The 14932-nt window shown below is 42.5% G+C and overlaps 1 protein-coding gene across 2 annotated transcripts in view; it reads left to right on the top strand.

The window, feature by feature from the left end:
• Positions 1-14932, top strand: part of LOC122560484 — a 429307-nt gene that overhangs the window by 224789 nt on the left and 189586 nt on the right. For both annotated transcript variants that reach the window (XM_043711128.1, XM_043711129.1), the window contains exons 27-29: positions 7871-8029; positions 10270-10450; positions 12578-12789. In XM_043711128.1, the coding sequence (XP_043567063.1) occupies positions 7871-8029; positions 10270-10450; positions 12578-12789 (552 nt within the window). The remainder of the gene's footprint in view (positions 1-7870; positions 8030-10269; positions 10451-12577; positions 12790-14932) is intronic.

The raw sequence follows: 14932 nt of genomic DNA, 5'->3' as shown, positions 1-14932 counted from the left end.
TCAAGTATCACATAGGAGGTAAGCAAAGATCAAACAGTAGAATTTTGGATTTAAGTAGGACAGGCTTTAGTTGGGTTGAAGCAGAGTCTGTCCACAGTAAAGTGGGAAACTGTGCTAATTGTTAAAACAATGGAGGGACAGTGGAGGGTGTTCAAAGAAATGTTTAATGCTATTCAAAAGCAGTTTGTACCCACAAGGAAGAAAAGCTGCACCTCACAAAAAGAAAGCCAAGGGCATCTAAGAAGGACCTGTGCCCGAATCGTCGAATCTCCTGTTCCCTGGATGCTGCCTGACCTGCTGTGCTCTCCTGTTCCCTGGATGCTGCCTGACCTGCTGTGCTGTTCCAGCAATAAAGTTTCAACCATAACATAAAATTAACAGAAAGGACCTATAAAATGCAAAGAACAGTGCAAATCCCACAGAATGGGACAAATACAAAGGGCCACAAAGCAGTTTACAAGGTCAGCTATAAAGGATTATGAAAGGAAACTTGCAAGGGCCATAAAAGACAATAAGAGGAGATTTTAGAATTACCTAAACGGAAAGTGGCTGATAAGAGTACTGTAGGCCCACTGACGAGATTGTCAATGACCAATCGGAAATAGCATATGTTATTTTGCTTCAGTATTCGCAGCGGTAAAGGAGAATAGCTTGCAGGAAGCCTCAAAGAAATTAAGAGGATCAGAGACAGGGTCTAAATAAGATGAGCTGAAGTAAATCATCGATCATGGAGAAATTAATGGAAGTGAAGAGCGATTAATGTCCAGGATCTTATGGTTTCCATTCTCGCGTGTTAAAGGAGGTAGGAGAGCACATTGTTGATACCCTAATCAATCTTTCAGAATTTCCTGGATTCAGGAGTTGTACCTCTGGATTGGGAAATTTGTTCATGTCGCTCCACTCTTTAGGAAAGGGTAACAGAGGGGAACCACAGTCCAGTTAGCTTAACATTGTTATAGTGTAACTGCAAGAAGGATCAGCGTGGATTCATGAAGGATTGGTCATGCCTGACAAATCTCAGAGTTTTTTTGAAGAGGTTATAAAGTGGGTTGACAGAGGTAAGTTGGTGGATGTTGACTATATGGACCTCCAGAAGGGTTTTGATAAAGTCTCACATGAGAGACTGTTTGCTAAGGTGGAGGCCCATGGAATTTAGGTTAAATTGCTGACATGAATAGAAAGTGGATGTGAGTAGCAAGAAACTGTTGGAATGATGTGTAAGTACTCAAATTGGCAGGATGTGACTGGTGGCCTACAGGGATCTGTATTGGGGCCTCAATTGCTCGGAATATTCATCAACAACTTGGTTAATGGTATAAAAAGTCAAATGTCCAAAATTGCTGACAACACAAAATTGGATGGCATTGTATACAGTGTTGACAGCAGCATAACATTAGAACAGGACATTGATAGGTTTGGTGAAAGGGCAAGGTTGTGGCAGATGGATTTTAATATAACGAAGTGTGTGGTTATCTATTTTGAATCAACATAGGTTAGGTATTTTTTAGAAGGCAAAAGATGACCAATGAGATTTGGTTATTCAAATGCATTGCTCTTTAACATACCGTGAACAGATGCAGAAAATAGTCTAGACAGCTAGTAGAACAATGGCCTTCATTTCTAAAGGACTAGGAATGTAAGGGTACAGACATTCTGCTGCAGTTATAGAAAACCCTAGTTAATCCCCTCTTAGACTGCTGTAAGCAGATCTGGGCTCTACATCGGAGGAAGGACGCTTTTGTCCTGGAGGGAGTTCACTGCAAGTTTACAAGGGGTTATGTTATGAGGAGAGATTAGACAGTTAGGCCTTAGAATTTAGAAGGTTAAGGGGTGATTCAGTCAAGGTCTTCAGATTATTAACAGGGAAAGATGGGAAATAAACTATTTTCACTGGTTGAAGATTTCTAGAACTGGGGCCATGATCTAAGAATTGGAGCCAGGCCAGTCAGGAGAGATGTTAGAAAACACTTTCACACAAAGTGTAGAGGAGGTTTGAAACTCTCTTCCTTAAAAAGCTATCAGTGCTAATCAGTATTACATTTAAATCTGAGATAGACTTTTTAAAAATTAAATAAGGGTATCAAGAGGAATAGGCCAAAGGCAGGCATATGGAATTAGGCCACTGATCAGCCGTGATCTTATTGAGTGGCAGAGCAGGCTTGATGGACTGAATGGCCTATTCCTGTTCCTACGTTCCTATGACACAGAAGGAATAGCAATATGTTTCTGAGTCCAGCTGGTAAGTGGCTTGGAGGGGAACTTGCAGATGGTTCCAATGTATCTGCTACCCATGTTGTTCTTGATGAAAGTGGTCATGGGTTTGGAAGTTGGTATCAGAAGGGCCTTGGTATATTTTTGCAGTGCATTGTGTAGATGGTAGTGCTGCTACTGTGGTGGAGGGAGTGAACGTTTGTGGATGTTGTGCCAAACCAATGGATTGCTTTCTCCATAATTCTGTTATTAATCCTTACCTGAAAATATGCTTCAATAAAACACAACTGTAACCTGCACTATTCTTCATTATATTTCATCAGCAATCCAGGCACACGTTGTAGATGATGGATGGTACTTGTCCATCCAAAACACAATTGTCCCTTGGGCTGTGATATACCCTCTTACTTAGCTGCAAGCAAAGTGCCAGGCTTAAGTGTATTAGAACTAACCAACACAGCAACCCAACTAACCCAAAGCTTCGTGACTGTTGTAGAAAAATGGGTCCAGAAATTTGATCAAATACTTTAAAGAGCAAAACTGAGGCCCAAGGGTCCAATATGGCAAGTGGCTCATATAGCTATATTACAATGGGCCTCCCTTGCCCACCATACTGGACTGAATGCTCCATGGTTATCCAAACACTAAATATTTATTGACACTTGATGAAGTTTTTTGGGTGATTTAATCTAATACCTAACTGTAAACATGATAAACTCTGTCAGTTATTTTAATGTTGGCGCTGGAAAAGCACAGCAGGTCAGGCAGCATCCGAGGAGCAAGAAAGTCAATATTTTGGGTAGGACCAGCATTTGCAGTCCTCAGTTTCTCCCAGTTATTTAATGTTAACAATAAGTCAGGATTCGGTAGTAAAGTTTGAAGTATAAAAATAGATCGGAAAGGTAGGGACATTTTACACCGGAGTGTAGGAGGGTGAGGGGGGACCTGATTGGGGTTGATAAAATCATGAGGGGTATAGGTAAGATGAATGACAGGGGTCTTTTCCATAGGGTGGGGGAGTTACAACTAGGGGCCATATTTTGAAGGTGAGAGGAGAAAGATTTAAGAAGGGCATGAGGGGGCAACTTTTTTCACGCAGATTGGCTCAAATGTGGAATGAACTGCCAGAGAAAGTGATAGATGCAGGTACAGTTACAGCATTTAAGAGACATTTGGATAAGTTCATGAATAGGAAACGTTTGGAGGGATATGAGCCAAACACAGGCAAATGGTACTGCATTTTCGTGGTATTTGTTTAGTTTGGGGACAAGGTCGGCAAAGACTGGTTAGACTGAAGGGTCAGCTCCTCTGCTGTATGACTGTGACTAATTAAAGGGATGTCTCCTTCGTACAAGTTGGGTCGATTTTGTCTGATCAGGCGCCAGTTGATATTTTTACTTCCACCTGACCTCTTGGGAACTTTGATAGACTGGCATCACTGCTGCTCACAACCTATTGTTCTCAATCTAGGTTGGCTTACTCTTCGGAAGAGATCTGGCTGGAGGCAGTGATCCTTTGAAAGTAATCCGTGTTGATCACAGGATTACGAAACCCAAGCTGAGAGCCATTGTTTCCTCTCTCAGATTCCCTCCGACATGATTACGACGCAGCTTCTTATGCTGAGTAGCTATTGTTAGAGTAGTGTTACTGCAGTCACACTTTATTACAACACTATATAAACGTAGTTTGTTGTTGAATTCTGAGCAATGCGATCCCACTCATTGGCTAGTTGTGGAGTTACAAAATCATGCAGCACAGAAACAGTCTAACCAGTGCATGCTTACCAGATATCCCAAACTAAACTAGTCCCACCTGCCTGCACTTGGCCCATATCCCTCGAAACATTTTCTATTCATGTACTTATCCAAATGTCTTTTAAACATTGTAACTCTACCTGCATCCACCAATTCCTGTGGAAGGTCATTCCACATACAAGCTACTCTGTGTTTTAAAAAAAAATCCTCATGTCTTTTTCAAATCTTTCTCCACTTCACCTTAAAAACATGCTCTCTAGGCTTGAAATTCCCCTCCCTTCGGAAAAAAAATACCTTATCTATGCGCACCATGATTTTATAAACTTCTATTTTATAAACATCCTGCACTCTAGTGAAAAAAGTCCCAGCCTAACCAACCTCTCCTAACTCAAACCCTCCATTCATAGCAACATTCTGGTAAATCTATTCTGAATCCCCTCCACCTTAATAATACCCTTCTTATCAATAATACCCTTCTTATCAATAATACCCTTCTTATAAAAAGACGATCAGAACTGCACACAGTACTCCAGGAGCGGCCTCACCAATGTCATCAATATAATGTCCCAACTCCTGTACTCAAGGAACCAAGTTTTACAAAAGCTTATTTTCCTGTTTCACTAAGAGCTGACCTTTATCTGCTTTGTCACCTCCTCAATGCCATTTTTGCCACCGCAATATCCCTACCAAGGTGAACACTAACCTCCCCTCGAGCTTCCTGCAATATCCCTTTGTCAGCCTCCAATCTTCCTCCTCCTAACATTTCCAGCTTGATTTCTTGTAAGAGAAATTAGGAAGTGGCTGGGCCAGTATTTATTGCCAATCCTTAATTGCCCAGAGAGCAGTTGATAATTCATGTGGGTCTGGAGTCACAGATCAGGTAAGGATGGCAGATTTCCTTCCTTTAAAAGGCATGAGTGAACCAGGTGGGTCTTTACAACAATCGACAGTAACTACATTGGGTTAGCTTTTCATTCCAGGTTTCTTATTCACTTCAAATTTCACCGTCTGCCGTAGTGGGAGTTGAACTTATGTCCCCAGAACGTTAGTCTGAGACTCAGGGTTACTAGGCCAGAGACATGACCACTGCATCCTGAGCATTCAGTGATGTTAAACTCTAGCTCTGTAGTGTTTGACTTACTATATTGCTATATACATTGCTATATACTAGCAGTGCTGCGGAGATTTGGATACAAGCCCCAATAAGTTATTAAAACCATAAATATTTTGAATGGAAAATTATTCTGCTGTGCACTATCAGTGAATGTAATCCTGCAATGAAAGACTGAAATTTATTTGAGTGGGAAATGCCAGTAGGATATCTCTGACATAGACATATATCAGATATAGTTGAGAGTGGAATGGGAAAGTAGCATTTACACAGCTTTCAGGTGCAATAAAGAATGAACAAACTTAGGGGGTGACTTTTTTCTCTGAAGTGTAGGAGGTTGAGAGGTGACTTTATATAACCTTTTCTAAAACAATGAAGAGTATAGATAAGGTGAATGGCAGGTGTCTTCCCTAGGATGACGGATTTCAAGATTAGGGGGCATATTTTTAAGGTGAGAGGAGAAAGATTTAAAACGGACTGAGTGTTTTTTTTGTGTGGAATGAACTCCCAGAGGAAGTGGTGGATACGAGTGCAGTTACAACATTTAAAAGGCATTTGGATAAGTACATGAATAAGAAATGTTTGGAGAGATAAGGGCCAAGTGCAGGCAGGTGGGACTAGTTTAGCTTGGGATTATGGTCGGCATGGTCTGGCTGGACTGAGGGTGTTTCCATGCTGTATGATTCTAAATGGATGCCATTAAAACTGAGGAAAGCTTTGATGAAAAAGCTGACAGTTTCCACTCTTGTGGAAATTCAGCTAAGGGATCAAGAAAAACATGTCTTTACCCAGAAAGGGATGAGAATGTTGAGTTCGCTACCACCGGGAATAATTTGGGGTGACTTTCATTTTTCTAGGCTTGACTGCTGCTGCTGCTCCTGCTGCTGGCAGATCAGCTGTCGTCATGCTCTGTTTATCTGTCATGTACCATTTCTCACACACACTGTATCATGACAGCAACCCAATCTGTGCCATCTATCATTCAGGTATGCCCAGGTTGATCCCCACTTTTACATTACATTACAGTGTGGAAACAGGAATTCGGCCCAACAAGTCCACACCGACCCGCCGAAGCGCAACCCACCCATACCCCTACATTTACCCCTTTACCTAACACTACGGGCAATTTAGCATGGCCAATTCACATCTTTCGATTGTGGGAGGAAACTGGAGCACCCGGAGGAAACCCACGCAGACACTGGGAGAACGTGCAAACTCCACACAGTTAGTCGCCTGAGGCGGGAATTAAACCCGGGTCTCCGGCACTGTGAGGCAGCAGTGCTAACCACTGTGCCACCGTGCCGCCCACTTTCTGCTGCCCTCCACTTTGGAAAGATCTCTGTACCTTCACAGCTCCAAGCAAATGATCAAAATAGTGACTTTTTTTTCTGGATGTCACTTTTGAGAAATATTTTTACTCTCGCAATTTGCAACTATTCCAATCCAACCCTGGCTGGTTTCCCACATTCTGTCACAGTAACTCCCTTTCTCCCGTTCACTCCCTGAACTTGCTCACCTACTTTAGCCCCCAGACAAGCAGAGCCTCCATCTTAAAATTCTCACCATGGTTTTTAAGTCCTTCCCTGTCCCCATCTATAAATTGATAAAATTCCAAAAGGACTGGACAGGGTAAACACCGGAAGGCTGTTCCTAAAGACTGGGCAGTCTGGAACCAGGGGTCACAGACTAAGGATATGGAGTAGGCCATTTAGGACTGAGATTTGGAGAGACAAATTCACCCAGAGAGGGGAGCCTGTGGAATTCTTTGCCATAGAAAGTGGTCGAGGCTAAAACATTTGAATGTTTTCAAGCAGGAGTTAGATACAATTCTTAAGGTTAAAGGGATCTGAGAGTATGGGGTGAAAGTGGGAACGACTGTGATCATATTGAATGGTGGAGCAGGCTCGAGGGGCTGATTGGCTAACTCCGCCTAATTTTGGTGTTTCTATGTTATCTCTGTAATCTCCTCTGCCCTACAACCCTCCGAGATATTTGTGCTCCTCCAATTTGCAAATCATAATCATTCCATCTTTGGTGGCCATTTCCTCAGTTGTCTGGATGCCCAAGCTCTGGAATTCTCGCCCTAAATCTCTCCGCCTCCTTTAAGACTCCTTAAAACGTACCTCTTTAACCAAGATTTCAGTCACCTGACCCAATACCCCCTCAAAATGCTCAGTATCATCCTTATTTTATAATGCTCCTGTGATGCACCTTGAAACATTTTATTACCTTAAAAGTGCTATATAAATAAAAGTTATTGTTAAACAACACAGATGCATAAAAAGGAGGCTAAATAAGGATACAAGGTAAAAGAGAATAGAGGCTTACACTGCTAGAGTTAGATAAGAAAGACTGGGAGGTGACTCGAGTAGAATGTAAATGGTGACATGGGTTTCTTGGGCTGAATGGTCATTTTCTGGGTTGAATGTCACTTCGATGTATCATGGCGATGAGGTGTTAATGATCAATTGGAGTCTTGGTTCACCTCCTCATCCACATTGTGGCCTGGAACTGCGAGCAGTGATGGTAGAACACCCAATATTCTCTCTATCACACAGCTAACCAGGAATCTCTCCTGCACTTGCTGACCCCCATTGGTGTGTGTTGGAAGGATTTGTGGTTCTATGAAACCTGTTTCGCCCCATTACACATACACCTTCCATTGCTGTCAAGTCTTGGAGTGGGTCTGGAACCCCAGAGGTGATGGCTCAGAGGCAGGGATAAGTACCCACCACTCCACAAGAGCTCCTCAGCTGTTTTGTACTCAATTGTGAATATCTGTGCATCCTGACAGCTTCATCTACAACATGAGGAAAGTGAGTCACGGACGCACACACAGCTTGCAATCAATTATGGAAAGCACTGGGATGAAATTAATAACAGGAAGAAAATTTTCATCACACAGCTCTTCAAGAATGACTCCAGCCTCAGTCTAACAAATTACTTCATGGAGGTAAGTCCATTGGCATCAATCTTCTCAAATTGGAAATTGGGGTTTTGGAGAGTTAGTTGCATTCTTAAAAGAAAAAGGTCGTAGCTAGCAATATACAACTTATGTTTGTTCTTTCACTGATCCCATTGAGAGGAGCAGCAGTCTCCAGATGCTTTAACCCAACATCCTGATCTTGTTCGACTTCCTGAAGTGAGTTATCATTCACAAATAGATAGAAGGATTGTTTGTTTCCATTTACTGTTTATTCATAGTGGAATTTGGTTAATACTTGTTTTTTGCTTATCCATTCCTGGCTAATGGGTGTCATTGGCATTTATAGCCCATCCCTAGAAGTCCTTGACAAGGGGCTGCCTTCTTGAACCATTGCAGTCCCTGAGCTGTGGGGACATGTTTCAGAGGGAGTTTCATGATTTTGACCCAGCGACACTGAAGGAACGATGATATATTTCCAAGTCAGTATAGTGAGTGGCTTGGAGGGTAATTTGCAGGTGGTAGTGTTTCCATGGATCTGGTGCCCTTGTCCTTCTAGAAAATAGGTCACTGATTTCAAGGGAGAGTTAGTTAATTTCTAAAGGTATTGTGTAGACGGTACACATTGCTGCTACTGAGCATTGGTGGTGGAGGGAGTGGATGCTTGTGGATGTGGTGCCAATTAAGTGGCTGCTTGGCCCTGCAAGTTAGTATCTTGAGTGTTGTTGCAACTACATTGACTCAAACAAGTGGGAAGTATTCCATTACTGTCCTGATTTGTGCCTTACAGAGGATGGACAGGCATGGAGGAGACAGGAAGTGAGTTAATTAAAGTGTGACTTGAGAAATGAATTAGAACCTCACCTAGCTACCTTTCCTGATGTAACTTGAACCTACGTTCTTTGGAGTTTAGAAGAATGAGAGGCAATCTTGAGAGACGTAAAAGCCCCAGAAGGACTTTGACAGGATGGATGTTGTTTCTGATGCGAGGGAAATCCAACAACCTAAAGACACACTCTCAGGATAAGGGGTCTGGGATTGGGGTTAAATCTACATTGCGTTCACGTTGCCCCTCCCCCCTCCGGGTTATGAAGCCATGGAATTCTCTATGTTGGAGGGTTGTGAGTCCCTGTATTGAAGAGTATTGATGAGGTGAGTAAATGACAGAGTTCATCAATTTAAGATTATCGTCAGAAATAAGAAAAGAGAATATTCTTCACAAAGAAGAAACACCAGCTCTCTTGGAGGGACAGCATGCATACCCATGGCAGTACCTGGACCTAACAGACTCAACTTGCCTAATTTGAATTTAACCAAAAGCTTGGCTATTTATTGTTGCCTGCTGTGTTCCCCATGGCAACACCCCTACCAATCTTAGTCTGCTTACCAACCAGTCAGGGCCCTCTTATTATGCAGCATAGTTAGTGTCATAGAAGTCATGGAGATGTACAGCATGGAAACAGACCCTTCAGTCCAACCCGTCCATGCCACCAGATATCCCAACCCAATCTAGTCCCACCTGCCAGCACTTGGCCCATATCCCTCCAAACCCTTCCTGTTCATATCCAGATGCCTGTTGCAATTGTACCAGCCTCCACCACATCCTCTGGCAGCTCATTCCATATATGTGCCAGCTCTGCACGAAAAAGTTGCCCCACAGATCTCTCTCACATCTTTCCCCTCTCACCCCGAACCTATGCCCTCTATTTCTGGACTCCCCCACCCCAGGGAAAGGACTTTGCCTATTTGCTCTATCCATGCCTCTCATGATTTTGTAAACCTCTGTAAGGTCACCCCTCAGCCTCCGACATTCCAGTGAAAACAGCCCTAGTCTATTCAACCTCTCCGTAAAGCTCAAATCCTCCAACCCTGGCAACATCCTTGTGAATTTTTTCTGAAACCTTTCAAGTTTCACAGCATCCTTTGATAGGAAGGAGACCAGAATTGCAGGCAATATTCCAAAAGTGGCCTCACCAATGTCCTGTACAGCCGCAACATGACCTCCCAACTCTCGTACTCAATACTCTGACCAATAAATTGTTGTACCTTTTGTAATTTGATATTCTTGCAACCTGTGTCCTGACGATCTTGCATTTTGGACAATCTGTCTCTTTTCTTAAAAGCAAATTCTGTATAAATAAGCGAGTTTGTTGAGATTGATGTTAGTCCTTTCAACTGGTTACTGAATGATGAATTGCTTTTTAAGTGTCAATGTCTCTAGTTCTTTAAGTGGTAATTTAATAGTTTCAAACTAATTTACCATTATCCAGTTCACCTTGCAAATTCCAGAGAAGCAAATAAACTACAAGACCCAACTGCAGCATTCCCATTCACTGGAGGGCTACACTGAAAGCAACACACATGCTAAAGTGGTGTACAATGACAAGACCCCATTCCAGGCAGGAATTCAATGGAAGGATACATCAAAACCTAACCTAAAGAAATGGGAAGGTAGGAAGACCTAGCAACAATGCATTTTATTGGCATGTTGTCCTTCAACTTAATGATCAGAATTTTATTCAGTTTATTTTAGATTTTGATTTCTTTTAGTTCTTGTTTTTAATCCAAGTGATGCAAATATTGATGCATGTTGGTTTTCAGATTCTCTACAAAAGACTGAATGGGCCAAAAGTTCTCATTCTGTGCCTTAATTTTGGTGTTATAATGTCTGATTTGGACGGGGAGTTACAAACAGGTTGATTTCCCACTATTAGTCTCATAGAAGGGACGTTAACAGGGGGAAAATATGACAAAACTGGAGAAGTGGGTGAAATATGCCCACCTTCACTGGTGAAACCGGAGAATGGAGACTATGAATTATGCTCTTCATTTCAAGCTAGTCCAAGACACGGGCTTTGTTTCACTTTCATCCAGAGCAGAATTTACTACAAGAATAGTAACAAGAAAATTGGAAAATGCTGTGGAAGTTATCTGACTTACAGCACCGGAGTAATATTTCATCAACCACTTGCAATCATTCCTTTTCTCAGTATTACTCAGTTTGGAACGGTTCCATCTTGAATTCATTCTATGAGTGCACTGTGGAAAAGTGAAAGAAGTCAAAACCACAGAAGATGTAAAGGATGATACCAGAAATGTGTGGGTATGGAGTCACTTCCAGAATGGATTGGCAAATTGGGTCTCCTCTTCCTAGAGAAGACAAGATTGAGGGGACGACCAAAAAGGGGTCTTGAAAATTATGGAAGGTTTTGACAGAGTGCTTACAAAAGGAAAGCTCCCTTTTGTGGAATTTAGAGATCAACAATATTAGATATTAGTAATCCAGAAATCGCACAAGGAATTCAGGAGAAACTTGTCACCTAAAGGTTGGGTTTTCTGGAACCTACTACCTCAAGGAATGATTGAAGGAAGTAGTGTAAAGATATTGAAAGGGAAACTAGACAACGGGTTGTGAAGGAGAAGGGGACAGAGAGTGACAATGATCCATTCAGAAGGAGGCACAAGTGTAGCGTGAACATCAACAAGGACTGGTTGGGCTGAATGACCTGAGTTTGTGCCATACATCCTGTGTAGTCCTAAATGTTACAGATTTTCTTGTACATGAGGCGTTGACCAGCATGTAATATCAAAAAGCTTATTTTGCAGCCTTCATTATCACCATACTGCAACTCAGAGGACAAACTGACCATGCACAAGAATGTGTCCCAGCATGTGGGTAGGTGGGGCAATTTTAAAAGGACCATACCATGCCACGAACAGGGCCGAGAATTTAGAGTGAACGTTGCTCACCATCTGGGAGCAAAGGGTGGCTCAGTGGTTAGCACTGCTCCCTCACAGTGCCAGGGACCCCGGTTTGATTCTATCCTTGGGCAACTGAAGGTGTGGAGTTTGCACTTTCTTCCCATGTCTGCATGGGTTTGCTCTGGTTTCCACCCGCAATCCAAAGATGTGCTGGCTAGGTGGATTGGCCAGACTAAATTGCCTCAGTGTCCAGAGATGTTCAGGCTGGGTAGATTAGCCAATATTAATGCAGGGATCCAGGGATTGGGTGGATGCTCTTCGGAGGGTTGGTGCAGAATTGACGGGCCACACTGTAGGGATTCAGTGAAAGTACAGACGCTGAAGTGGTCAGATGCAGATAGGTTTATGCTTGACATCCCCACAATCCACTGTTTATACCAGACTCAAATCACGTACAAGAAGGCCTACCTCCCCTTGAGGTGTGAGGGCTTAACTTTATCTACAGTGTTGCATCATATTGACTTCACTGGGATGTGTTTACTGGAACTTCAAGCCCAGACATGGCCTCCCAGTCTCCAGGCAACAGGTCCATGTTTCTTAATAAAGTCTTGGAAAGGTTTACTTGTGGGTCAGCAGGAGGAGAAACATATAAACAGAGGCAAAATAACTGGGAACTAGAGATGTGCACAATGCAGCAAGACGGGGAGCTGGGAAAGATGGGTGTACAGAAAAGGACTTGGGACATGTAGATCTGGGGTGGTATTTATAATGTTCAGAGAAAAAGTGAACAAGTTAAAAACTGTACTTGTTAAATCCTGCCTGTTGAATTGTTGTTAGCAGCCATTTGTAGAACTTTGTTTCCTAATTTCTGACAAGGTTCGTTGAAGCTAGATACGCCTTGGCTCTACCTTCATACTTTGCATAAACTGAATCAACCTCACATTCGTGCTTACCAAGCAAGTGTGGAAATAACAGCAGCAAAAGCTGTATTCGTGAAGAATTTAGTCATCTCCACCTATTATAAAAACAAAGGCAATAAAATGGAGGGAAGGATCCATATTCACACACCCAGCACCACTTATTTAAAGGTTAGTAATGGTCTACTTTCCCTTCTCTTTAAAGGCTGCACTCTGCCTTCACAATTCATGTATTGTACTGTAAATGTACTGGTCCTTCTTTTTGAACCATTTTATTTGTACTTCATTTGTGGGATTCTAGGCATTGATAGCAAGGCCAGCACTTTTTTGAATTTGCTGGTGGGATGTAGGCATCGCTGACTGGGTCAACATTTATTATCTATTCCTGGCTGTCCTTCAGAAGCTGGTGGTGAGCTGCCATGTTGAACCGCTGCCATCCATGTGCTCAGACCCACAATGCCCTTAGGGAGGGAATTTTTGAATTTTGACCCAGTGACTCTGAAGAAATGGTGATATATTTGCAAGTCAGGATGATGAGTGGCTTGGAGGGGAATTGCAAGTGCTGGTGTTCCCGTGTATCTGCTGCCCTTGTCCTTCTCGATGGTGGTGATCGTTAGTTTGGAAAGTGCTGTCTATTGGGTGAATTTCTGCAGAACAGGCTGCTGCTGCTACTGAGTGGTGGTGGACAGAGTGAATACTTGTGGATGTAGTGCCAATCAAGCGGGCTGTTTTGACCTGGATGGTGACAAGCTTCTTGAGTGTTGTTGGAGCTGTGCTCATACAGGCAAGTGAGGAGTATTCCACCACACTTCTGACTTCTGACTTGTAGATGGTGGACATGCTTTGGGGAGTCTGGAAGTGAGTTACTTGCCACCAGATTCCTAGCCTCTGGCCTGCTCTTGTAGCCATTGTTTTCATGTGCTTAGTCCATCTCCGTTTCTGGTCAATGGTAACCCCCATAATGTTTTTAATGGAGAATTCAATTGATTGATCAATATTATCACTTAATTGATTTAATTAAATTCCACAGCTGGAACAGTAAATTCACAGCCACAAAACATCAGCCAGGGCACCTGGGTTAATAGGCCAGTGAAATTACCATTGTGTCACCGTTTCACCATACAGATAGTTCTCCTATAACATGCGTTTATTAAACACAATTGGCAAGTTATGAATTTTTGTTTATATAAAGTGAACTGTTCACTGCTGCATGATTTCATCCCTGGCACTAGCTGAACAGCAAAACCCAGCCTCAAGATCCTCTGACTGCAAAATGGAAATTCAGTGTTCAGCTAAACCAGGAATGCAATCAGCTCTGCAAGCCATGAAACTTAGCTTGAAACTGGGAGTTGTAGTTTATGTTTAGAAGAATTCCGTGTTGGCATCACGTGGTCAATCAGTTCCCGCGCTTTCTGGTGAACAGCTTTTTGAAAGGTAGTCAGTGCTGTAGTCAGTGATTTTAGTGTTAAAGTGTTAACTTATTGTGTTATTTCATTAAATCATATATTTTAATGATTTACTTAAATTGTACTATCATTTGTGTTTAGCTAACTAATTTTCTTTTGATCTTTACTAATACTTTTGGTGGTTTGCCCCCATCCCTGTTTTTCCCATAAGCCCCATTATTTATGTTGCCCGACTTTCTATAACACAGTATCACACGGGAACGCAACTACCATGTTATAGGAGAGCTACCTGTATTTTCGAAATGTTAAACTAAACCATAGGACTCGAGGACTGGTTAATTCTACATCAGTAGAAATGCACTGAACTTCTCACTAATCATTTGGGCTCCTGTTGTTAGAAATCAAATTGGAATGTACAGGTCTTGGAGCCCGATAAAGAAATTGGTGCAAGAATTACTTTAGGATAAGACTCTTAAGAATTAGGAATAGGAGTAGCTGTTCAGCCCCTTTAGTGTGCTCCCCCACTCAGTGTGATCATGGTTGATCTGATACTCCTCACATCCACACGCCTGCATTTCCCTGAAATCCTTGATTCCCCAATTGATCACCCTGGTGGTAAGTATCATATTGAACTAAGTTGGCATAGTGGGATCTCCTATTCCTTATATCTATCAATATAACGGACTAGACTTTACAAAAGGAAGAGGTGACGACCGATTTGACACTGACATCTTCTACAAACCCACCGACTCCCACAGCTACCTGGATTACACCTCTTCCCACCCTACCTCTTGCAAAAATGCCATCCCGTATCCCCAATTCCTCCGCCTCCGCCGTATCAACTCCCAGGAGGAGCGGTTCCACCATAAAACACACCAGATGGCCTCCTTCTTTAAAGACCGCAATTT

The sequence above is a fragment of the Chiloscyllium plagiosum genome, chromosome 21 (genome assembly GCF_004010195.1).
Source record: "Chiloscyllium plagiosum isolate BGI_BamShark_2017 chromosome 21, ASM401019v2, whole genome shotgun sequence".
In the NCBI taxonomy this organism is placed as follows: Eukaryota; Metazoa; Chordata; class Chondrichthyes; order Orectolobiformes; family Hemiscylliidae; genus Chiloscyllium; species Chiloscyllium plagiosum.
This window is presented reverse-complemented; position numbering and strand designations above follow the sequence as displayed.